We start from the raw sequence: 26,305 nt of genomic DNA on the forward strand, positions 1-26,305 counted from the left end.
GATCTGGTCAGGCAATTCCTATATTATTACATGTTACCACTGAAGCCTGATTGTTTAACCAGACATTGAGTAGAAACTCTTGACAAACTGTTGGGAATAGGAGTGCTGTTGGAAACTGAAAAGACAAGTGCCCCAAACAATGTATTCATATAACTCCTCAGGTTATTATGTTATATGCAAGATAGTTAATTTGAGATTTAGCTTTTCAGTCTCTCTCTTTTCATTAAATAACAAATAGCAAAGTCACTCAGTAATAATTTAAGATTTTATTCTATATGCACTAAGAAAGAATTATTTAAATTAGATGGGACAAGGTGTGATGGAAATCTTTGTATATTGTATTTTCCAAAGGCTGCCCAACTTGGATTAAGAGCCATGCTATTATACCATGAAAAACAGTTTCTGCAGACTTGCTCACCTGATACCGCTTGGGCCCTATAGCTGCCATCCAAATGCCCATACTCACATCTTCACCCTGTAGATGCATTTTAAAAACAAACATTAGCCTTGGGAAATAATTACTTGAAAATGCACCAGTCTCTTGTCCACTGACTGAACAAGTAAAATGTTAGTATTTTTTAAATGTAGTTTCTTCTGAGCATCTTTTAAAAATAATCACCCACTCCTCCCAACATTGCTGAGGAAGCTGTGTATTAAAATGGTGGATTTTACAGGTTAGGAAGCTAAGGCAAATATAGTGACAGTGACTTCCAAGGCAACATGGAGCTCCTAATCCCAAATCTCACATCTCTCTCAACATAAAAATCTACAAATTAGCCAGAGCTAACAAGTCTAATTCCAGAATCAAAGGTGTGGTGTGAGAGAAGGGTAGGGGGAGTGGGAGACCTTAAGACCCCTGCTAAAAACCCCCACAAAGTCTTAAGTACCTGGTATGTCTTGAGTCTTTCAGAGTTGCTTGCCAACCACTGAACAATGTCTTTGGAGATAACATAACCAGACCCACAGGCAAAGGCGGGGTACGCTGGACTGGGATACTCCAGTTCTTGCCACTTCCCCGTCCGATCAACTGCCCAATTTAGTCTGAAACTTAAGATCAAAATAATCATCCAAACTGCTTTTGAAGATATTTATAAAAAGCTCCAATAATCCATGCAGTTTAGTCAATAAAACTGAAGCAAACTAAGTAAGAAAAAGTGTAGAAAACTTTTCATTGAGTTACGATTCAGATAGTGCTATTTCACCATAAAGCTTACCATGTTAAGAGTATCACTAACACATTTAATTTCAAAGAGGCAGTTATACCCTGTTTATTTCCTCTAAGAAGATCTGTAAACACACTAACAGAAAAAAGCAATGCTAGCATACTTAGCTCTAGTGTGCATCTGTACTTCTACCAGCTTCGGTTAATGAAGCACAAATTCACTGACAAGAGATGTGTTAAACCAACACCACGGTGCCCTACCTGTCAAAATCCCTACCCCGTACTCTCTTTTGTTTTACTTATGACAAATACAACAGGTGCATGGAGTTACAGTGATGATAAACATATTGGTCCACTGATACCAAACAAGTGTCCTCCTAAAAATAGAAGTCAAGGGGGAAGAGTCAGGCAGCAAAAGGGATATTTGTTATCCTTCAAACATGGCTAATTTTGCAGAAATCAAAATAATAATTTGGGATCCTGGTAATAACAGAAGTCACCTTTCTTCATGTGAGCCCCCACAGTATTCAGCTCAAGCTGTCAGGGCACTAGACCTGGGTTTCTAATTTCAAATGCATCACTGATTTGCTGTTTGACCTTTGACAAGTCATGGAACTACTCTGTGCCTCAGTTTCCCCATCTGCAAAATGGTGCTAACCAGGCAGACATTCACTGCAGGCCACATCCATGTAGTGCTTTCAGCAAAACAAGCAACAGATTTTATCCACCAAGATTTCTTTTCTCCAGACAGGCCCGACTCTCCCCAGCAGGCTGCTGGTAAAATCCTAACAAACATACAAACTGAAGTCTACATTTAAAAAACAGCATAATAACCCCTTCCCCACGTTCACTTCCTTGTTCCTGATTCTGTCTTCAGCCCTTCCCTCAAAGATAAGTTAAAGGGGAAGGGGAAAAAAAGGAGCGCTTTCCTGGTCTCTACGGGTATGTCTACACAGTAGTTCAACACCCACAACTGGCATGTGTCAGCTGACTCAGGCTTGGGCTGCAAAATTGCTATGAAGATGTTCAGGCTCAAGGACTCTCCCCCACTTGTGGGGTCCCAAGCTCAAGCTCTAATCCTAACCCAAACCTGAACATCTATGCTGCAATCTTACAGCCCGCAAGCCCAGGTCAGCTGCAGGTGTTGAACTGCTGCATAGACATATCCTAAGGGCTAAGCAGGGCTCAAGCTAGCAAGCTAAAAATAGCAGTGTGGCTGGTGTAGCTCCAGTGGAGCCAGACTACTCCCCCAAGTTGCAGCACCCACACAGGTCTACTTGGAATGCTAGCTTGAGCAGAGCTAGTATGAGCCCATCTATCCAGGCTGGGAGGCTTGCTCCAAGCTGCTGTGCGACACTGTTAGAGGCTCCAAGCTTCCTCCTGTTGTGAGGGAGACTGTTCCTGTTCCCTCCTTCCAGCCTACTAGGCCCAGTTGAGAGAGAAACGTAGATTGAATCACACTTCTAGGCTCTGGTCCCAAGTCGCCTGCATTCTTTTTTCAAACCACAAAACTTCCACCCTGGGAGCACTTCCTCTCACACACACATGCCCCTCACCCCAATCGGGGTATGGGCCGCCAACAACAGATCTCCAGAGTCCTCTATCCGGGGCCATTCGTTCTAACTAGTTCCAGGTATAGCCCATTTTTTTTGCTATCGGCCTGAAGGTCACGTCGCCAGGTATTTCTTGGACGGCCTCTTTTCCGCTTGCCTTGAGGGTTCCACCGCAGTGCCTGTCTGGTGATGTTAGTCGGCTGCTTGCGTAGTGTATGTCCTATCCAACCCCACCTTCTCCTTCTGATTTCTTCCTCTGCTGGGAGTTGACCGGTCCTCTCCAAGAGGTGGATGTTATTGATGGTGTCTGGCCAGCGGATCTGGAGAATTCTTCTGAGGCAGCTATTTATGAAGGTCTGGATCTTCCTGATGGTTGTTTTGGTTGTCCTCCAGGTTTCAGCTCCATATAGTAGGACTGATTTCACATTGGAGTTGAACAGTCGAATTTTTATTGCCAAAGACAGCTCTCTGGAGCTCCAGATGTTCTTGAGCTATAAGAAGGCTGCTCTTGCCTTACCAATCCTTACTTTGATGTCTGCGTCTGTGCCACCCTGCTGGTCGATGATGCTACCTAGGTAGGTGAAGGACTGCACTTCTTCCAGGGGGCTTCCATTCAATGTGACTGGGTCATTGCTAGTGGAGTTAATCCTAAGGATCTTGGTCTTGTCCTTGTGAATGTTGAGGCCAACCTGTGATGACGTGGCTGCCACTACGCTGGTCTTCTCTTGCATCTGCTGTTTACTGTGCGAAAGGAGCGCAAGGTCGTCAGCAAAGTCCAGGTCATCAAGCTGGGTCCTCAACGTCCACTGGATTCCGTTCCTACGCTCGTAGGTGGATGTCTTCATAATCCCATCGATGACGAGAAGAAAGAGAAGTGGTGACAACAAGCATCCTTGCCTGACTCCAGTTTGCACCTGGAAGCTGTTAGTAAGCTGCCCTCCATGGATCACTCTACAGTGTATACCATCATATGAGTTCTTGATCAGATTGACCACCTTTGCTGGGATGCCGTAGTGCCGAAGGAGCTTCCATGCTATCGAACGCTTTCTCATAGTCAACAAAATTGATGTACAACGAGGAGTTCCACGCTATAAACTGCTCGACTATGATGCGAAGTGTTGCTATCTGGTCCGTGCATGATCTGTTCTGCCGGAAATCTGCCTGTTCATCTCGTAGCTGTGGATCGACGGCATCCTTCATTCTCTTTAAGAGGACTCGGTTGAAGACCTTCCCTGGAACCGACAGGAGTGTGATTCCTCTATAATTTGACACAGTTGCTAAGGTCTCCTTTCTTGGGGATTTTGATGAGATATCCCTCTTTCCAATCTACCGGAATCACTTCTTCTTCCCATATCTTCTCAAAGAGGGGGTGCAGCATTTCCACTGAAGCATGCAGGTCTGCTTTCAGGGCCTCTGCTGGGATGTCATCAGGTCCAGCCGCCTTCCCATTCTTCATCATAGTGATGGCTTTTCTGATCTTGTCTCTGGTTGGTTTATAGCAATTAATTGGGAGGTCCTCGTTAGCTGAGTTGATATCTGGTGGATTTGGTGGTGCTGGTCTGTTCAGGAGTTCCTCAAAGTGCTCCGCCCATCTGTTCATCTGTTGTTCTATTCCTGTTATAGACTTTCCCTGCTTGTCTTTAACAGGACATTCTGGCTTGCTGAACTTTCCAGACAGTCGCTTAGTAGTATCATACAGCTGTTTCATATTACCGCTGTAGGCTGCCTGCTCTGCTTCTGCTGCCAGTTCATCCACATACTCTCTGTTGTCCTTTCTGATATTCCTCTTCACTGCTCTGTGGGCTTCAGCATACTCTTTTTTTGAGCTTTGGCCTTTGCTGTTCTAGTCCTGCTGTTGTTGACTGCTGCCTTCTTCTTCTTTCTGTCTTCTATCTTGATCAGGGTCTCTGCTGTGATCCACTCTTTCTGCTGGTGTTTCTTAATTCCAAGCACTTCCTGGCATACTGACCTAAGTGTGTCTCTCACTTTCTGCTATCTGCTATCTGTTTAGTACACTGTCTTCCTCAGACCGATCCTGTAATACTGAAAACTTATTCTTCAGTCCAAAATCTTCCTTGGTCTTATGATCCTTCAGAAGGCTGACGTTGTACTTCACTCTTCTGTCTGACGTGTCTATTCAGTTATTTTTCAGCTTCAATCTGGCCACCATTAAGTGATGGTCGGACGCCGTGTCTGGTCCTCTTCTAACTCTAACGTCCTGCAAGGATCTTCTAAACTTCTTGCTAATGCAGACATGATCGATCTGATTTTCTGTCGTGCCTGCTGGTGATACCCAGGTACTCTTGTGGATCCGCTTGTGAGGAAAGATGCTACCTCCTATGACCAGGTTGTTAAGTGCACACAAATCCACAAATCTCTCTCCATTCTCACTCATCTGTCCCAGAGCGTGGGTCCCCATGACTTGTTCGTATCCTGTGTTGTCAGGTCCAATTTTGGCATTAAAGTCTCCCATAAGGATGATGATGTCTTTGTCTGGGAGAATCTCTAATATTTTCTGGAGTCTGTTGTAAAAATAATCTTTGTCCTCCTCTTTGCTGTCATTAATTGGAGCATAGCACTGAACAACATTCATCTTAATCCTCTTCATTTTAGTTCTGAAGGATGCTGTGATGATCCTGGGACCATGTGCCTCTCAACCAATCAGTGCTCTCTGTGCCTGCTTGGACAACATGAGGCCTACTCCCTGTGTGTGGGGTGCGTCGCTCTCTTCATGTCCTGAATACAGCAACAACTCTCCTGTCAACAGTCGTCTCTGCCCCGCTTGCGTCCATCTTGTCTCGCTAATGCCTAATAGGGTCAGGTTGTTGCTCCTCATCTCTGCTGCAACCTGCGCCGTCTTTCCTGACTCATACATGGTCCTCACGTTCCATGTGCCTATGGTAATCCTCCTGGTTGCAAGACCTTCCTCTCACAGGTCTGTCCTTTAAAATACAACCCCTTGAAGGGCTTAATATGGCCCCAGTGTCTTTTCTTCCTTGCTCAGTCTTAAAAGACAATTCCTTATACATGGGAATAATAGTATATACCAACCTTCAAACAATGTTTTGAGAAGCACAGTTGAAAAGTGCTATATAAGAACTAAATATTTTTATGAACAGGTCTTCGATGTAATCACAGCCAGCTGCCATAATTGTGTCAATGTGCCAGGCTGTTACATGGCTTAGGTCAATCAAAAGCCAAGTGAGCTTTTATGTCCCAGAGAGCCATAACACACTGGCATGTCATTTGCAGGGAGGTAGATGCCTAGTACTGAACAGCAGAAGATGAAGACTGACATGGATTGGCAGAGGAGAGGTGAGCATAAAACTATCGCACTATATGCCCACACAATGGCTGGCTCTAGTCCAGGAGTAGGCAACCTATGGCACGTGTGCGGAAGGCGGCACGCGAGCTGATTTTCAGTGGCACTCACACTGCCTAGGTCCTGGCCACCGGTCCAGGGGGCTCTGCATTTTAATTTAATTTTAAATGAAGCTTCTTAAACATTTTTAAAACCTTATTTACTTTACATACAACAACAGTTTAGTTATATATTATAGACTTACAGAAAGAGACCTTCTAAAAACATTAAAATGTATTACTGGCACGCGAAACCTTAAACTAGAGTGAATAAATGAAGACTTGGCACACCACTTCTGAAAGGCTGCCGACCCCTGCTCTAGTCACTGTTAGCAATCTCTGGTTAATAAGCACTGACATTCACCCAAAAGTACTGAGCTGCAAGTGGCTGAGACCTTTTCTGCTTCAGCTAATTACCAACAAGCAGTGATTCTTAATAAATTTTGCTAAGCAAAGCCGTAAGTATATTTAGATGGCATCAAGCCATGGCAAGATAGAAGGCAAACATCATGCATTCAGGACTGCAATTTAATGATTTATGGTTGTTTGCTGTATATCCATCAGAGACAATGGATTCCATCATGAGAAAATCTGAATGCCATGTACCAAATGTAGGGTATAGGCCTCTATAGGGAATTAATAAAACTAATTTATTGCTAAAATTTTCAGTTATTACAATCTTGCCCTTGTCTTTACTGAATGTTAGCATATTCCATTATTTTCCTACACAATGCTTGAAGAACACAATAACTTGGATACTTGGTTGCTTATATAATGAAATGAAAAGAAAATGTCTGAGCTACTCAAGAAAATTCATAGGACATTTTGGCTCTGTCAAGTAGTGCCAAGCACTGGAAGTATCAAGGGTATGGCCACACTGCAATCGCAGTGTGATTGCAGCACAAGCTGGCAGAGCTTTCACCTAACTAGCATGGCTACAAATAGCAGTAAAGACATCAGCATCCCTGGTGAGAAAGTTTACAAAAATGCTGCCAAGAGATTAGCCTGGAATTACGTTTTAACATTTCTGCATCCCATTAAAGTCACATTATTGTAATTTAAGGTGTTAACATCACCTCCTGTTAAACACCAGATGGCATGAACTGTGTACTTCTGGAGAGAAGATACTAGGTAACCTGTGTAAACAGAGACAAGTAGTGGAGTTTAATGTGGATTTAAGATTCTTAATATTTTGCCGGTGTCAAGGCTGCTTCCTGAATAGCATCTTTCAATTTTAAATACTTCCTTCAGTTTCAGAGGACTCTGTTAAGCTCACTCAATTCACATTTTTCATTTTATTGAGCAGTGTGCCTGACTACAGTTTGGTCTCAGCAGTTTTTAGGACTCATCGTAGGAAAATCATAGCTAAAAGGAGCAAGAGTTAAGGGGATGTGGTGGCTCCATCTCATCAAATCTTCAGATTCAAGACTGCATGCCTTTTTGGAAGATGTTTCAGTCATAGAGAAATTACTGGCTTCAGTATAGGGGCAACTAGGAGAAGCTGAAAGCTCTCAACAGTCAGTTTGAGCTGGGATTAGACAGTAGCGAGAATCTTAATGTGTTCATACAATGTGATAGTTTGCAAAAAAGTCTGGGTGAGGTTTCAAGCCTGTCAGTTACTAGGACGTGAAGGTAAGGATGGGACCTACCCTATTCAGCTGATACAGACTCTTTCAGTTGGAAGGTTAGATAGACTTTCCTGGGTAGGCCTGCTAATTATCATCATTAAAAATCTCTGAAACCCCATTTTTCTTTAACCTTAATTCATAACAAAGAGCCAAATTCTGAACGTTCATCCATTTTTACACCCTTGACTTCAAGGAGTTACTCTTCTTTTACAACTTGAAGAGATCAGAATCAGTTGCACAGGGCAGCCCACCCTTAAAACTCATTTGACCAACCTGCCACTGATATCTGCGGACACCACCACTGAAACCAAGGAAGAAATGCCACAGATTAATCTGGTCCTGTGTGTCTGCAGTTCTTAATGGGGTGACAAAGTTTCCATTATAAGCAAGGCCACTGCAAGATGAATGTAAATTCTGAGCCTAGACCCCTCATTTCCCTGGCACACTGGAGTTGCAGCTTGGAACATTCTGGTGTTTTTAAACCATTTTCATTAAAATATGAGAACGTGTAATCTAACCTGACTTCCAGAACAACAGAGACCATAGAATGTTACTCAGTAATTGATGCATCATGTCTGTAACTCCTGGCTGAGCTACAGTATATCAGAGAGATATTTATTTAATCTTGATTAAATAATTTAAAGTGATGCGGAATTCACCATATCTGTTGGTAAACAATTCCCAGGACTAAATAACTTCACTGTTAAAATCTATATTTCTTTTTTACAATAGTCAATTAAGTTTTTAGTGTGCCACAGATTATTTTATATTGACAATCCATAGCTGCCTTGTAAAGCTGTCGGTGGGGCAAAGCTGGCATTTTAGCTTGTGGCTAGAGGACAGTTGGGATTTCTTGGCAACTAGAATGATGTGGTGGGTGGTATGGGATAAGCACATTAGCTGGATGTTTCTGGTAACATGATCAGTAGTAAAATAGGTAATATTGAATTTTTCCCCTGTATAAGCTGCAGAATACATGGGGCACCAGACTATAAAGCCAATTTTGTCCCCTAGTACACAACCAATTTCAAAAAAATCAGCCAGAAAAAGTCATATTGGCCTGAAAAAAGGGCACATTCTAGAACAATCATCATCTGGCTTCTGCAACTCGGGATCCAGACCTGCCCTGACTGAAGTTATGGAGCTTTACTAGTGACTTGAAGTGGGCACAAGTGGGGCTCCATAAGGAGACTGCTGAACTGAATTTTACAGCAGTAAAACAATCCATAGATATGGAGAAATTAAAAGATCCATGAAAAAACCAGTAAGCAGAAGAGTTTGAGACTCACTTGCCCCACCAGATATTTGGCCTGTCGAGTTTTTCGTGCATTATCCTGTTGAACACAGCTTCCAAATTTATGTAACAGTCATCATCTGTCTTCAGCAACAAATCAAAGTTAGCTGATTCTACTGTCCTGTTGCCAAAAGAAAAATGGTGATGATTTACTGGGAAAAAAATTTAAACTGAATTACAACTCTGCAATATAACCTGTATGCAACATAAACAGTGAAAGGACCCCTTGGAGAGGTAAGCCATTTGTCCTCTTCCTTTTAAATGTTTTTTCTATATGAAAGGAACCTGAGGTAGGATTTTTGCTATCCCTTACAGCTGATGGGTTTAACTTACAATGAATCTGTCTAGAACAGTACTGACCTCAAAAGGATATGAACTCCTGCTGAGGACTACATCACAGCTGTTAATGCCATGGGTTGTATAAAGGGCTGATGGTCCAGCTAGCCTTCTGTATGAGAACAGTTGGTTCAAGGGCAGTGCAACTAGGAAAGTTTACAAGGAATGATTAGTAATAATTTGGTGCTTACCCTCTGTAAAGCTCTCTCCAAGCATTAAATGGGCAATCCTTAACATCCCTGTGAGGTACATACATTATTTTACAGATAGAGAAACTGACTGTAGGGACAGCAAAGAATCCTGTGACACCTTATAGACTAACAGACATTTTGGAGCATGAGCTTTCGTGGGTATTCATATTTCGTGCATGCATCTGATGAAGTGGGTATTCACCCACGAAAGCTCATGCTCCAAAATGTCTGTTAGTCTATAAAGTGCCACAGGATTCTTTGCTGCTTTTATAGATCCAGACTAACACGGCTACCCCTCTGATACTTGACTGTAGGGAGAAACTCAAAAGAATTAGAGTGAGATTATTCCTTGGTTTCTCCAGAAAGACAGGCTATGTTTTGAAGGACATGCCTATATATTCACTTTCCCTAAGGAGCAAACTGTTTTCCTTAAATCCTTTATTACTGAACAAGAAATGATTTTCTGCTAATGGGCAACCAGTCACCACAGAGAGTTAGATGACTTCAACTTTATTACTCCTTTTAGCAATCAGAAGTGTTCTTCTGTTTCTCATTTGTGTATTCTACACTATTTGGCACATTCCTTTGGTGGCTTTAAAAAAAGCAAACCACCACAGGTAGCATTTAAAGTTATTATTTAACAAGGAAAGAATCAGCCCAAGTTAAATATTAGTAATTCCAGTGGCTTCAGTAGTTACTCCTTATTTACAAGAGTGTGAACAGAGAACCAAGCCTATTGTCTTTTCTGATGTATAAGCATATATTTTGGAATATATATACATAGTTGTAGAAGATTTGCTGCACATATCTAAACAGATCTTAGACTGTTTATAAAGTGCTATAAAATATGCTTGAGCTTTTCAGTTAAATGTTCTCTAGTTAATTATCAATGCTGTTTTTAAAGTTTCCATCACTTAATTCCTGATTGTATTACTCACTGAGGTCTTGATCCTGCAATGGGATTACTCACTCATGTGTGCACATTCCTTTGGGGATCAAATGTGAGTTTTGGGGAGGGGATTGTTGTTTACAAATAATAGTAATAAATACCTATATATATTTTAAACTGAGCTTAAAACTGGAACAAAATTCTCTGGTATTTGTTTTCGATAATTACTCATTCATATTTTCCAATACATTTATGTTGTGCAAATGTTCTGAAACCAAACAGAATTTAAAATAAAAAAAACAAACTAATTTTTAGAATAAAAGGCTGTGTTTTTTCAGCTTTTATGGGTAACATCTCCAAGAAACTGAAACCTTTAAAGTACATATAAACTCCTTGGAGTAAAATGTATTATCAATTGGTTTTTCAATTCATGTTCTGGATTGATGCTTCAGTCATTAATGTTTAGACCCTATTTTCACACAAGACAGAGGGATCTGGCAGTAGCAGGCAGCTCTTGTGCGATTGTTGTGATGACAAAGTGTGCTCAAAGCTATATGGAAAGCCTTTCTGGTCTGAGTGCTGAGCCTCTCCATGTTGGGTGCTAGAGCCCAGGTCCCATGAGGAACTGAGCACTTCAAGCTGAAATCTACCTTGCAATGGAAATTGAGGGTGCTCAGGACCTGACAGGGTTGAACCTTTTGGTCCTGATCCAAAGCCCACTGAGGTCAGTGCCAGTCTTTCTGTTGACTTCCGTGGGCTGTTTGTAATCAGGCTGACAGCCAGCATTTAAAATTTAAGCTGCTGGTCTTCAGATTGTGATTTCATGCTGCTAGCAAACATCCCAGGTAGGGTTGTGGGCATGATTTAACTCTAACTTGCATATTTGGATTTGTGTTGCAGATATTTGGGGTGGGGAAGGGAAGGAGTTCAGTCAGTAAAGATCAATCCTAAAAACTGAGCCCTCACTTTTAATCACCAGATGGAGTAATTCAATTTTGTCCCTTATGTGAAAACTAAACAAAACAAAAACAATGAAAAGAGTTAAATAATTTTATGTTAATATTGTGTAAATTTTCAGAATACAGCATCTCAAGGACCAACTGGCACAAGAAATAACCAGGGAAATCCTTAATAAAAAATACTTTTTCCAACCTACCATCGGTAGAAGTTCAGTAATTTGGCTGGAACATTTCTGTAGGTGTCAACAATGTCTACAAAAACAATATCATCATAGGCGCTGCTTTCTTCCTTCAATAATGCATCCTCCTCTTCAAGGTTTTTTAAGTGGTTTTCAAACCTCTCAGGGCGAGTATGAAGGCTTTCTAAAAGAGCATCACCTTCTGAATGGGAGGGAGGAGAAATTATACATAGCCAAAATTACACATCTGTTAATATCCACGTGCAGTACACTACATACAGCTGTGTATATTTTTCTTGTACTAGAAGCAGCATATTTACATATTTATTTTATTAGTAAGCGTCCAGCCAAAATCTGGATTTGGGAAATTTTGCAATTATTTTTCAAAAAACAAAGGCACTAATTTGACAAGTTTACAATGATAAAAAGCAAAAGTTACAGACAATAAGGGGTATTTGGGGGAGGCGGGGGAAGGAGTCATACCAAATTCACCGTCCATTTTGGTCAATTTCACTGTCAGAGGATTTTTAAAATAAATTTCATGATTCAGCTATTTCAATCTGAAATTTCATGGTGGTGTAATTGTTGGAGGGCCTGACTCCAAGAAGAGTTATTGGGGGGGGGGGCAGGGTTGCAAGGTTATTGTAGGGGAAGTTGCAGTACTGCTACCCTTCTGTATTGCTGCTGGTGGCAGCACTTCTTTCAGACCTGGGCAGCTGGAGAGCAGCAGCTGCTGGCTGGGTGCCCAGCTCTGAAGGGAGAGCTGCCGCCAGCAGCAGTGCAGAAGGAAGGATGGCATAGTGTGGTATTGCCATGTTTACATCTGCACTGCTGCTGGTGGCGGCAGCGCTGCCTTCAGAGCTGGGCACCCAGCCAACAACCACTGCTCTCCAGCCATCTAGTTGCGGTAGCAGCACAGACGTAAGCGTGGCAATACCCTGGACCCCCCACCCAAAATAAGCACGTGACCCCCCCTGCAAATCCCTTTTGGGTCACAACCTCCAATTTGAGAAACTCTGGTCTCCCCCATGAAATCTGTATAGTATTGGGTAAGAGCACACAAAAGACCAGATTTCATGGTCCATGACGTATTTTTCATGGCCAAGAATTTGGTAGGGCCTTACATATACCATAATGAAAAAGGAACAGAATGCTTCTTTGCTCCAATGACAGGATTCAAAAGTCGTTAAGAACGTTTTATACAAATAATTATCTGGCATTCAACTCTCCACTTTTTTACAGGATGAATAGGAGGGCTGCCTAAGTTAGTATCAATTTATCCTAAGCATATTTACCTGTAGCATAGACAGAGGTTGAAAACCAGGTTCTCACATACTGCTCTGACAAGGCTCAACTCAACACAAACAATTTTCATAGTGGACAGGCCAGCATGACTGTACATGTACCACACAGAATAACCAGTTTTGCACAAGCATAGTCAGGGAAAATCAGGGCAGGTATTCTGTACTACCAGAACTTTTAAAACTAGAGGGGGAAGGAGGAGGTGGGTTTTACACATGGTTTCAATGCACTTTAAGAGCCCCCTGCACAGATGTATGGGAGATTAGACTGCTCAAATCATATCTGCCAGTCCTATCTACTCAGCACGGAAATGGTTCTTGAATGTGGTCTGGTGTCCGACACTGTATTGACAATTGTGTGGAGTCAACCATGTTACAATCTGATTACACAAAGCAAAGTAGTGTAGACAGGCACTTACTAGCTCAGAGGAAAGCCCAGAACTGGATCCATTATTCCCTTATTTTCCTCTTGTAGTGACACTAAGTCACTGAAAAGTTTTTATAGGCCAAAGCTGGTTTGTGTGCCCCCAAACCACATTTTAAAACTAAGTTAGTTATTTTACTTAAATTTCTGCTTTTCCTTATGCCAGGGCAGACAAGCCAGCCTCACTTTTGAAAAAAGTGTTAATACAGAGTCACTTCAGTTTTTTCTATTATAGCAGCTGCTCTGTGGTGCCAGTTCAGACACCAGCTTCAGTGCTAGGTAGCCCAGAGACCATGCAGAGTTTGAAAGGGCTCCCAGAGGCTCACACACAACCTGCTGAAATGGGTGCAAAGGGCAACAGCACTGCTGGGAAAAACAAGCCCACTTTAACTTTAATGTCACCATTAGCCAACAATTGCTCCACAGTTTTGTAAGATAAAGTGCAGTTATTTTCTAGTCTAAATACAGGGAAAACGTGGAAACTGTTACAACAAGTTGACTTCTTAATGGCAACCAATGTAGAACTTTTTTCTTTAACTTGGTCTTTTGACAACAAGAATTAAGGACGGGGACAGGAAAATCTGTCTGGACAGAAGGAGAAAAGGTTATTGTGTTAATATAAAGACAGCAAAGAGATAAAAAATTGCCTTAGCTGGGTGATAAGGAGCAACCAAAGATGTCAGCATGTCACCAAAATTTGATTTAGTATAGGACTTATATGAGAGAGGAATAAACTAAAAGCAGAACTTCTTAGTCTATCAAATTAATATTGGACACAGATTGATCATTCATGTCAGAGCTGTCGTTTAAATGTTCTGTTGTAGGACAGAGATGCTAACTGCATTTTTTGCAGACTTACCTTGAATAGTGTAAATAAAGCCTCCTGCTATTCCTTCCACACCATCCGTGAATTCATGTGGCCATGAACCTTCCCCTGTCTGTCAGAGATTGATTAAAAACATTACAAAAAGAGAAAGGTGTCAGTAGCGAAAGTTGAGCTAATTCCCTTGCTAAATACAAAACTTGCTGCAACAACAATGTACAGTACATTTTTTTAAGATGTCTGCATATGTAAAAGACTAAGGCTTTAATTATAATTTTAGGATGGGATTTTAAAAAATGCCTAAGGGATTCAGGTGCTCTATTGACATTAAAATTAATAGCAATGAGGCATCCAAAACAGCGGCAGCTTTGGAAATTGTAGCATTAATTTCTGTCTTCTATTCCATCCTCAGATCACATTGGAAAGCTAGATTTGAAATTAAGAGGAAAGGGTTAAACTTGAACAGGTTAAACTATAATGGCGCAGCATGCTGTTTGTGAATCAGCAGAAAGTGGTGACAAGGAAAGAGAATTCGTTAGCTTAGGATTGCAGTAACGGGCAGAATTCACTGCTGGCAGATTCAGCTGCAGTGAATTTGACCCATTATCTTTGAAGTCCACAAAAGGGAGGGGTGAACTTTATTTCCATGCAGAGTGGAAAATAGGTCTTGAATACAGTCAGTGGCATCATTTTCTTTGTACATCAAAGGGCTGGATCCCAAGGTGGGGGTAAGTTGAAAATTAAACCAACAGAGGAAGCCAGACTGATGTCACCTGAAATGACTGGACATTTACAGAGACACCTAGGGAGCACAGGGAAATGGGACAGAAAAAAGATCTTAAGTTAAATTATTTTTTGGTAAAAGTTTATGTTTGGAACATAAGTAGTATGAAGAGATGACACACCATAGAGACTCTGAGAACTCCTCCTCCATCATTAACCATCACTTTGTGAAGATTCCTAGAAACAAGGCCTTGAAGGTCCTGGCTTTCCCACACAATAGTGCCTTCAAAACTCTGTCAAGAAAGCACACCACAATTCACCATTAACAGGAAAAATGTATATAAACAAAAAACACAAGTGCAGACACATGGCCCTACTTGCAATATTGTGGAAATTGTGGATTCCACAACATCCGGCTTATACTGCAATTTTGACAGCTGTGCTCATCCTCGGGCGGCCAACAGCAGAAAAATCACAGAAAATAATGGACTTTATTACTGCAAATAATAAGGTCCATTATTACTTTACATGCATCCGACGAAGTGGGTATTCACCCACGAAAGCTCATGCTCCAATACATCTATAAGGTGCCACAGGACTCTTTGCTGCTATTACTTTTCTGCAATTTTCCATGGTTTGTCCGCAACTCAGCTGCAATTTTTTGACAATCATCCTGCAATTCAAATAGGGCCTTACACACACACACACTTACTTACTTACTTAAGAGAGTGAAATCAAATGGAAGTATCACAATTTTAATTAAAAAACAGTCAATTTTACATAAATGATGGTTTTATAATATAGTATAATGTTTTTACTTAAGACTTCACTGCAATAAATTCAGTTAAAAATTAAGTGATGCACCTATGAAACAGAACCAGACACTGTGCCTTTAAGTCAAATAACTTATTTTTCTACATCAGGAATGATATTAAACTTTAACAGAAGTCTGTAATGAAAGATTTTTTCCTTTTTGTTTAAACTTTAAATTTTATTTAAAGGTGAACTGAAATGATTTTTAAAAATTAATTATAAAAACCTATATTACAAACAGAATAATTATAAGAAATTTGAAAATCAATGCCTCTTTTAGTTATCTGCCAAGAACTGAGATAGGGATCTCTATTGATCCCACAGCAAATCACTGACATCACAAAACTTAGAGGGAAACAGGGTATTTCCTTTCTTCCCTCGGTACACGTGTCATGAGTTGTAGCAGGAGAATCAGAGAACCCTCGCCTCAGTTCTTGGTATACAAGTACAGTAACTCCCCACTTAACATCCTCTCACTTAACATTGTTTCGATCTTACGTCCCTGCTCAATTACAGAACGTGCTCCATTTTATAGTGAAGCATTGCACAACTTTAACGTTATTTGGCTGCCTGCTTTGTCCGCAGCTGGCAGTCCCTCTATCAGCTCCACTACACCCCTTCCCACAGCACCTCCCGCCTGCCGGCAGACCAAACGCCTTCCCCCTCCTCCCCACGGCAATCAGCTGGCTTGTGGTGTTCAGGGCGAGCCTGTGCGCTGTGTCCTCGCTCCTCTCCCCCCCCCCCGCCTCCTGAATGCTGCAAGCCAGCTGATTGCTGCGGGCAGAAGGCAGGGGAGGGAGGGAGAAGGAGGGAGGGTGCAGTGTGCAGAGTAAAGGGGGGTGGGGGGAAGAAGAGGCGGGTTAAGGGTGGGGGCTTAGGGGAAGGAGTGGTGTGGGCAGGCCGAGGGTTGAGCCCCCTGCCCCTGGGGCTTGCAGAGTAGGGGAAGCTGCCACTGCTGCTGCACAACGTGCTTCTCCTAGCGTACAGCACCTTCAGCCTCCTTGCCTGCCGCGTTGTCTGCAGTACCAGTGGGCTGTGCCTGTGTGGAGTAAGGCGGGGGCACCTCCCAACTGTAGTATTGTACTGTACGGCAAAAAAAAAAATCTCCCTGGAACCTAACCCCCACCCCCACCCATTTACATTCATTCTTATGGGGAAATTGGATTCGCTTAACATGGAATAGATTGCCTAGGGAAGTTGTGGAATCTCCATCTCTGGAGATATTTAAGAGTAGGTTAGATAAATGTCTATCAGGGATGGTCTAGACAGTATTTGGTCCTGCCATGAGGGCAGGGGACTGGACTCGATGACCTGTCGAGGTCCCTTCCAGTCCTAGAATCTATGAGTCTATAACATCGTTTCACTTGAAGTGGCATTTTCAGGAACATAACTACAATGTTAAGTGAGGAGTTACTGTAAAGGAGGAAATTATTGTCTTTTTTCCCTTTTTATTTAAACCGTGTGACACTTAATGATGTAGGATCTTAAGTTCTTTTAAGAGGATAAATGTGTAAAAAAGTTTTTAAGAAGCAGTTCAGTCCATCTTTAAACTGATCTGCTAAATGCTACATTTGAGATATACTGTACAGATAATATTACTATTTTCTGTTGAAAGCCTCTAAGATGGTTAAAAAGGGACAGAGGGGTTGCAGTATAAAAATAAATGTTAAAGTAATAATTTAAAGTTCTATAGTTTAAGTAATCCTGTTCTCGTCGACAGAATATACACTGAATACATTAACATTCGTTTCATGAATGTTAAACCAAAGCAAATGATTTTGTTTAAAGCAATATAGCTTTAAATCATTTCCTCATCTTCTAAAGCAAAAATTTTGATACCCTGTACATAAAGGTAGCTATTCAAGCACAGAAATACCTCATCTTGTTTTAAACTTATTTACAAATGCAGACAGATCCTTAATGTTCAGAACTGTTTGCTAACTCTCTGCTGCTGCATGCCTCAGATCCAGTTACCTCTCCTTTGACCTTTCCCTAATACATTTCCTTCCCTCCTTATCCTCTCTTCTGGACTGTCTCCACTTACTGATAGATCCAAAATAGTGCAGCTTGATTTCTTACAACTTCCTCAAGCTGTTTAACATCCTCCACTAATAAGTCTTTTATGCCCATAGCAGGCTTGACATTCAGTCACAGCCACACATTTCAAAAGTCTCCTATCTTCCACCGTCTGTTGCTTCTAATTTGTTTTATAGCTGAACAATAGACCAAACCAGTACTCATCCTGGTCTGATCTTTGTGCTCAATACCCCCACCCTGCTTACCTCTAATTATTTGTCATTCTAATATGACAAGTGGACCATTACTACGAATTTTTTTTAATGTCAATGGCAGGATTCCCCATCACCTTAGGCTTTGAAACCTGGATAGCAGCAGGCACCTAGCATCTGTATTTACAAGGTATTGTAGTAGCTGCTCTTTCCCACGGTAACAATTTTTGCTTTAGAGATCAGTAAATCTGGGTTCTAGTTCTAGCTCTGCCATTTGACTGCATTGCTGTTAGGCAAGTCACTCAGCCTGCATGTGACTCAGTTTCCTCCTTTGTAAAAGGGGATATGTAAATACTTACTATAGCCACTTCAGAAAGGTCATCGAGAGACACTTAATCAATTAGAGATTGAGATCGTTGAATGCAAGGTGTTCGAGAAGTGCCAAATATTATTGCTTTACATCTTGAGAGATTTGTGAGCAAGTTCACTAACGACTTTAGCTTTCAGTGATTCTTATTCCAAGCTGCCTAACAGAAACTTCGTATGTAAAAATGCTGAAAGAAGAACATTACCAGCACTCATCATCTGTTTTCTCCCTATTTACAGTCCATCCTCTCTGCAATGGGAGAGGATTGGCACTTACTATGAAGACTGAACAGGTGGACTGACATAATGTAATCCTGTTAAATTCCTTTCCAAATGTTACAGTGCCATGCCTTTTGTTGTTCTGACTATCTCTCATTAGTAACAGTGTGCATATGGCAGAGTCTCAATTCCATCTGAGCTCTGTGCCATAAACATACATGCTTCTTTAAAACTTATCTGTGAACCTCTACTTCCTCTTTAGTCGTTTGCTGATTTGTGCTCGCTTGCTCTTTCCACAATCATTCGGAAAATGAGCGACTGATTCTGTCTTTGACAATCTGGCCTGCCAACTGCTTGTTCTGAAGTTATTTCCCTCCATCCTTCCTCACCCTTACAAGGATGAGCCAAAAAAACCATAACAAAAACCAGCACTTTAGTTAAAAGACAGATGAAGTAATTTGAACAATCCAATATTTCTTAATGTAGAGGAGTAGGGAAAGGTATTGTCTCGCACCAATTTTGTAGCACTTAAACATTTCACTTCACTACAAACAGATCTCAGATAACTGGATGTCAATATATGTGCTTTAAATCTCTTCTGAATACTTCAGCATCTTAAATATCAAAAAGACTATGTGACAAAGCATAAACCCCATCAATCCAAACAAGAAATGTCATGTCATCCTGTAGATATACAATGCCAACGACATAGTAAAAATATCAATAAAAAGCACTTGGAGATTGTCTCTTTTCTAAACAATGCTTCAGACCTTTTTTCAGTCAGAACGCACAAATGTATCAAACTGTCAAACTGGGAGGACATACCTAATGGGGTCTTGCAGGGGTCTGTCCTGGGACCAGTACTATTCAATATTTCATGAATGACTTGGCTAAAGGAGTGGAGAATTCGTTTCTAAAATTTGCTGATAATACCAAACTGGGAGGGGTTGCAAGCACTTTGGAGGACAGGATTAGAATTTAAAATGACCTTGACAAATTGAAGAACTGGTGTGAATTCAACAAGATTAACTTCAATAAAGACAAGTGAAAAGTATTTCATTTAGAAAGGAAAAATCAAATCCACAGCCACAAAATGGGGAACTGACTAGGCAGTAGTACTGTCAAAAAGGATGTGCAGGTTATAATGGCTCACAAATTGAATATGAGCCAACAATGGCTAATATCATTCTAGGGTGTATTATGTGAGACGTGGGAGGTAACTGTCCTGCGCTACTTGGCTCTGGTGAGGTCTCAGTTGCAGTACTGTGTCCAGTTCTGGGTGCCACACTCTAACAAAGATGTGGATAAACTGGAGAGAGTCCAGAAGAGTGACAAAAATTATAAAAGGATGTTAAAAACCTGATTTATGAGGAAGGGATAAAAAACAAACCTTGGCATGTTTAGTTTTGAGCAAAGATGAGTGAGAGGGGACTTTATAAGTCTTTAAATATGTTAAGGGCTGTTATAAAGAGGATGGCGAACAATCGTTCTGTATGTTCACTGCAGATAGGACAAGTAGTAATGGGCTTAATCTGCAGCAAGATAGATTTAGGATAGATATTAGGAAAAGCTTTTTAACTATAAGGATAGTTAAGCTCTAAAATAGGCTTCCAAGGGAGGTAGTGGAGTCCTTATCATTAGAGATTTTTAGAACAGGTTAGACAAACAGCTGTCAGAGATGCTCTAGGTTTACTTGGTCCTACCTCAACACTAGAGGATGGACTAGATCACTTCCTGAGGTCTTTTCCAGTCCTATATTTCTATAAATTTATGTTGCAGTTTGAATATGCATTAATAAGAGGAAAAAATTGCAAGTGCCTAGGAATTTAATATAGTGGAAAAAACCAAAGATTTACAGGAATAAAATCTGAGTTGTGCAGAAACCATTCCCATCCCACTATACTGTTGGGCAAAATATGTTCTAATAATTAAAACCATACAGCATCTGCTGCACATCACTTTAAATTAAATTTCTTACCCCTAAAGAAATTTAAGCAGCATTAAATTGCATACAGAAAATACCGCAAGAAATGTGCTTACTTGACAAGCCAGACCACTAAAATGCTACTCTCTAGTAAACTGTTTAAGGAGACAAGCCAGGGGTTCTCAAACTTTTTTTTGCTGGGACCCCCCTTTGAAAATATTTGAGGCTGACAACCTCTGACCCCATACCACCCCACTCTTACGTCTGCACTGCTACTGGCGGCAGCGCTGTCTTCAGAGCTGGGTGCCCAGCCAGCAGCTGCCACTCTCATGATCCCCCTACAATAGTCTTGTGACTCCCTTTTGGGTCAGGATCCCCGGGGGAGAAACGCTGAGATAAACTAACCAGTCAACTGCTACATCCTCTCACAGGGAACTGAGGTCCAAATTCATTCCTGTATTAACTCTTGTGAAGTCAGTGGAATAATATCAAGGACTAAATTGGCCCGGAATGCCTAACTTCCTCAGCTATTCATTTTCCCTCCCACATTTTCCATATAAACCACTTCACTGCATTTCTTCCAGGACCTAAAACTAGTGACAGAAATCTATTTCTATTTAAGACAGTTATTAGAGCACTGGTTTAACAATATAAGAGAACACATTTAAATTAAATAAGCCAAATTTTAACATTATATCTGAAATGTTTAGAGATTAGGAACTCACACTGAAACCTTTCTTCACAGCTGGGAGCTGTCACTCAGTCAGCATTCCCACTTTAAGTCAACAGAAGTTTTACTTGAGTAAGAACTGTTGGATTAAGCCCTATCTGTAATAACGTTAATTCTATTTTCTTCCCACACTCTTTTTTACTATGTTTAACCACTTCCTTCCAGTACAACTCTGAAAAGCAACATTTGATACCATATCCCTACAGTACAATCCAATCTCAAGGTGCAGGCACCATTCCCAAGTGGGATCACAAAACCTAGGACCCAGCCTTTAGAGCTTAGCTAATGCTACTCACAACCAGCAATAGTGTTAACAACACCACCCCACCCCACACAGCAGTGTTTTCCAAACTTTTGAAAGCTGAGTCCCCACTTCAGGAAAATGAAACCAATTGTACCCCTGGCACCCTGGCAGATGTGTTGTTAAAAGCATACATGTTTTAATTTATACAACTTCTGTGCACTTTCCCACCTATGGCTAGTATTTCATGCACATTCCCCCTTACTTTGAAGAACACTAATATAGCGTAATTCACTGTGTGATGCTTCCTCTCCTTTCTTACATACTTTGATGAGCAATAAAACAACAGCTAACAATGGTCACATTTGAAGTACCATCATCTGTATCCAAATTAATACCCATTGCAGTAAATAGGGAAGTTTGCACTTGAGAGCTACTGTTTCAGACTCTCTGCAAACTCAGGCAGATGCTTCTGCATTGTTTACACTCATCTCATACTCTGAAGGTATTCTTTGCAACCATTATAGTTAGAGACTTACTTTTTTCAAAATGAAAACAGAGACTCAAGAGAACAACTGAGAGATCTGTCTGTGCCCCCTGGACAGTCCTTTGCACTCACCCCTAAAGGAAGGGGAAACAACCCACCGTATGGGAAACACTATCCCACTGAATCTTAGTGCATTTCCTCTACAGACCAAGATTTGGAGATAAATTCTCACATAAAAGCTCCACACCAGTGAATCATTTTAAAGAGATTTCTTAAGGCAGTGAATAGTAAATGAAAACCTCTAGAGCATTAGTTTTAAAGAGAGATACTAGTATCCACAATATGTAGTGTGGGTATTTCACCATTTCATGCCACTAACAGATATAAATAAAGCCTGAAACATATAAACAGATGAAAAGTAAATGCCAATCTTACAAATCAAGTCAGCATGGGAAATTAACTAAATACTGCATGTACCTCTGGCAAAATGAACTGTTCTACAGGTTTGTACCACAATCTGTTGACTTGCACTCCACAGCTAGGTGGGCTAAAGCGAGCACTGAAGAGAGCTTCCTGTGTGCAAAATAAAGAAAAGCAATCAAAAATAAGAAACGAATTCTTAAATCACAAGGGCTGTAAAAACAATGCTAGCCTGCATTATCTTAATTCGTTCACAATAGAAAGGACAAACCTCATAAAGCAACCCCTAACATTTTTTGTTTTAAACAATGTTGTTAGCTATTTTTCATGCAGAAATAGCCCTTAAAACCAAACAATATTTTGTTCTGAATTCCCCCAACACACATATACACACTGAATATAGGGCTCTTGAGAAGCGCTGCAGCTCCCAGCCGTTGTGGGCACCAGCAGGACTCTACGGCTCCCAGATACCTGCAGGCTGAAATCACGGAGGTCTTCGGAAGTCACAGATTCCACGACTTCCATGACAAAATCATAGCATTAATTATAGGATGCATTTGATACGAACCTATGAGAAATCCACAGAGTTTATAAAATCTATGTGTCATCACAGAGAGAGTTTAGGAAGTCTTTATATACCAGACTATACCAGCATCATTAGAATTCATTAAGAAGAAAAAGGTAACCTTTAAACCATAGCAGGCCAATGGCTTGTGCAGTGATAAGATGGCGTATATGGAGGGAAAAAAGGAGGCCTAAAGAAGTGTTGCAACAACTACAGATCTGGCCTGTGATGAGCTATATAACTACTAGGAGGATATGAAGGAGAAAAGACAAGCTGGAAACTCACTAAGGCAAGAGAAGAAATGATGAAAGATGTGAACTAGTTTGCTTATATTAGAAATGAGCAATCAGCAAAGTCTGAAAAGATTATTTTGAAGAAGGAAAAAAAAAGATAAATGAGGAGAACCCAAGAGAGGAACTCACAAAATTTAGGCTGAACCAGGGCATGACAGGTTGCACACAGGAAGAAGAGATTATATAAGCATTAGGAAAATTAGACAGGAGAAAGCACCTTGGCTTGATAAACTACAAGTGGATTCGCTGAAGTCAATAGGAAGGGAAGGCGTCATGTATTTTACAAGTCTGTTCAATGATATTCTTAAGAAAGAGAAAATGTCAGATGAATGATGTAAAAACTTGGTAGTACCCATTTTTAAACAGAAAGGAGACATTACACTGTATACTAATTATCATCCAATTAAGCTAATGCACATGCTATGAAAGCATAGAAGATTACTGAAAAGTAACTGCCTGGTATAGTTGAAATTTGGAAGGGTCAGTATATGTTGGGAAGGAGTATCACGGATGCCATAATTTTGCTATATGAATCTTCCTGGAGAAATTCAGATAAAAGAGATAGCTACTGGGTACAGCCTTTGTGGACTTGGAGAAGGAGTTCGCATATGTACCAAGAGAATTAGTTTGGTGGAATAGGAGATGGAGAGGTGTGCCAGAAGGATATGTCCATTTTCTCCAGGATATTTATGACAGATTGACTACTGTAGCCAAAGCCAAATGGGGCTACCCAACAGAGAATTTTCAGTAAAGCGGCCTGTATTAAGGATCAGCACTCAGCCCTTTTTTGTTTGCAGCTGTCATGGATGTGATAAATGATAATATACAAAGAGAGCCGCCTCAGAATATGCTGTTCCTGGATGACTCAGTGATATGTGCAGACGAGTCTGAAACCCTGCAAACGAAGGTGGCAACACAGTTAGGAGCAGGCAGGACACAGAACACTGGTAAAGACTGAGGTTCTGATCAATGAAGGAGAAGGACCAACCATAAAGGATATTACGGGTAGAGATCTTAGAAGAGTGAAAGAATTTAAATACCTATAATCAATGAATGGTTGCTGGTAGTGGTGCCCTCCTGAGTGATGCCCAGCATCGTACTAAAGCTGCTTGGTGCAAATGGTGGGAGCTGACCCAAGTTCTCTGTGATAAAAAGATACCAATAAAGTTAAAAGGTAGACTGTAGAAAACTGTAATTTGACCCACCCTAATGTACCAGAGACTTGACCAGCTACAAGAAATCAGTATGCTCTCCACTACAGAAACAAAGATGTTGAGATAGTCAAATGGCTGGAGACTCCATGGTAGGAAACAAAATAAGGTTGAGAGCGCCAAATGTTGGTTGCCCATCTGAAGACAAGTTGAGGGAGGCTAGACTACTTTGGTATGGGTTATATTGGTAGGATGGCCCTTGAAATGACCATGGACAGAAGACAACCAAGGAGGAGGGCAAAGACTTAGTACAACGACCAGATATCAGAGGACCTTAGAGAGACCAATTTACATGACAGACAGGCATACAATCATGTGTTTTGGAAGAGGGCTATAAAAGTTGCCGACCCGGAACAGGGAAAGGGAAATAAAGACGACAACAATGACTACAGATGACCCAAATGTTTGTGTCCAGAACAGAGCTGGAAAACTACATAGAGATAATTATACTGGTTATGTGCTAAATGGTAACAGTGTGCAACAACTTTTAGATGTCTAGCACACTATAGAACAAGAATTACTAGCTTAAATTTACAGCATTTCCTTACTTTTAAACATTCAAAGGGTGGTGGTTTTTGTTTGAACTCATATAAGTCTTTAAGTTATCAATAAACTTTTATAACCTCAATTTCAACTAAAACTGTTTTGTCTTGGAATTACAAGGAACATTTAATCAAGAAGCATTTCTATTAACCCACACATTAGTAATCTAAAAAAGTAGTCTACAGTTATACAGAAAAAATAATATTTTAATATTAAAAGTTTGTAAATCCCAGTTTTTCACATTCACCAGATGACAAATGTGAAATAGGAAAGATTTACAGTTACTCATCTGACAGTTTTTAAGAGTGCAGTGGGAAAGAAACACACCTTTATTAGTGTATGATAGGTGAAATCACTAATTTGCTAGGCCATTAACACATACATCTCATTCTGCAGGTATTCAATCCACGACAAAGAAAAAAATGTGCTTTAGCCCTCTTCAGTAAGAAAACTATAATATCATACCTCCTGTTCTGTCTGGTACAGTTTTACAGTGATATTCCTCTGGAATCCCACACCATCAGCATCATAGAATACCCCAAGACTGGTAATGACAATGGGATAAAGGACTCGGAAGTTCACACTGACAATGTGGTCTTCAGAAAGCACTGAAGGCGTATCTTCAGGGAGACTGAATGCTTCGATTTCTTGATTCAAAACTGTATTTTAAAAAAAGAATGAGGATTATACCAGCAATGTGAGTAGATTTATCGTTCTGGAATTGTGTATACATGGGAATGTCTGATGAATAATTAGCATGACTGGCAAAGCGCACAAAGGTAATCAAATTTCAGAGGAAAGATGACTGACTGCAAGGAGACACTTAGAATGATTTAGTAGCCTGCTGGTTACCAGCAACTGTTAAGTCAGTGCTTGAGCATGTACAGAGCACTGAATGGAAGTGCGCACACACATATATATAACACCTTGCTCTGCTTAATGAGAGCAGCTGTTTTATTCCATCCGATGTATCCTTCGGTAGCTGAATGGCAATGACTGCTGCTTAACTGGAACCAAATTAGCAGAAGTGGTATTTAAAAAGTGATTCATTCCAAAAGGGCCAAGTGGTTTTTACCAGGAGTTAGAATCATAGTTGTGAAATTCTAATATAAAAGTTACAAAGTAAATATTCAAAGGAGGAAAAATGAAAATGAAAGGCAGGAAATATAATTTTAGTTACGTATTTTATTCAGGACAGTGTTTCATTTCAAGTATTTTCTGACACTTATATTTTAAACAATTGCCTCTTCTCCCAAGAACAGATTCTGCAAACACTATCAGATGTAGTACTCACTTCAGTAGACGTGTCCTCACATGGTCTTGTGGCCAAGACACTGGACCTGGATGATTTGGGTTAGGTTCTCAGCTCTAATGCAACATAGACTTGTGCAAACTTGAACAAGTCATTTAATGCTCTCTGACTCAGTTCCCCATCTGTAAGGT

The 26,305-nt window shown here is 40.7% G+C and overlaps 2 protein-coding genes across 5 annotated transcripts in view; one reads left to right on the plus strand and one right to left on the minus strand.

Annotated features, from left to right (window-relative positions):
* The window catches only part of TBCE (tubulin folding cofactor E), a 72,115-nt gene extending 52,946 nt beyond the window's left edge, over positions 1-19,169 (plus strand). Inside the window, exon 17 of one of the 2 annotated variants that reach the window (XM_030556930.1) lies at positions 18,470-19,169. In XM_030556930.1, the coding sequence (XP_030412790.1) occupies positions 18,470-18,511 (42 nt within the window). In that variant the 3' untranslated portion in view covers positions 18,512-19,169. Of the gene's footprint in view, positions 1-5,967; positions 6,153-18,469 lie in introns of those variants that run through there. The other variant, XM_030556931.1, reaches the window with a different exon arrangement.
* B3GALNT2 (beta-1,3-N-acetylgalactosaminyltransferase 2) overlaps positions 1-26,305 on the minus strand; it is a 42,236-nt gene that overhangs the window by 1,030 nt on the left and 14,901 nt on the right. The window contains exons 4-11 of one of the 3 annotated variants that reach the window (XM_030556938.1): positions 25,328-25,521; positions 22,308-22,403; positions 15,005-15,115; positions 14,136-14,214; positions 11,570-11,753; positions 8,993-9,118; positions 888-1,047; positions 419-475 (exon numbers count right to left, since the gene is read on the minus strand). In XM_030556938.1, coding sequence (XP_030412798.1) covers positions 419-475; positions 888-1,047; positions 8,993-9,118; positions 11,570-11,753; positions 14,136-14,214; positions 15,005-15,115; positions 22,308-22,403; positions 25,328-25,521 — 1,007 coding nt within the window. The remainder of the gene's footprint in view (positions 1-418; positions 476-887; positions 1,048-8,992; positions 9,119-11,569; positions 11,754-14,135; positions 14,215-15,004; positions 15,116-22,307; positions 22,404-25,327; positions 25,522-26,305) is intronic. The other 2 variants (XM_030556936.1, XM_030556937.1) reach the window with 2 other exon arrangements.

This window comes from Gopherus evgoodei, chromosome 3 (genome assembly GCF_007399415.2).
Source record: "Gopherus evgoodei ecotype Sinaloan lineage chromosome 3, rGopEvg1_v1.p, whole genome shotgun sequence".
In the NCBI taxonomy this organism is placed as follows: domain Eukaryota; kingdom Metazoa; phylum Chordata; order Testudines; family Testudinidae; genus Gopherus; species Gopherus evgoodei.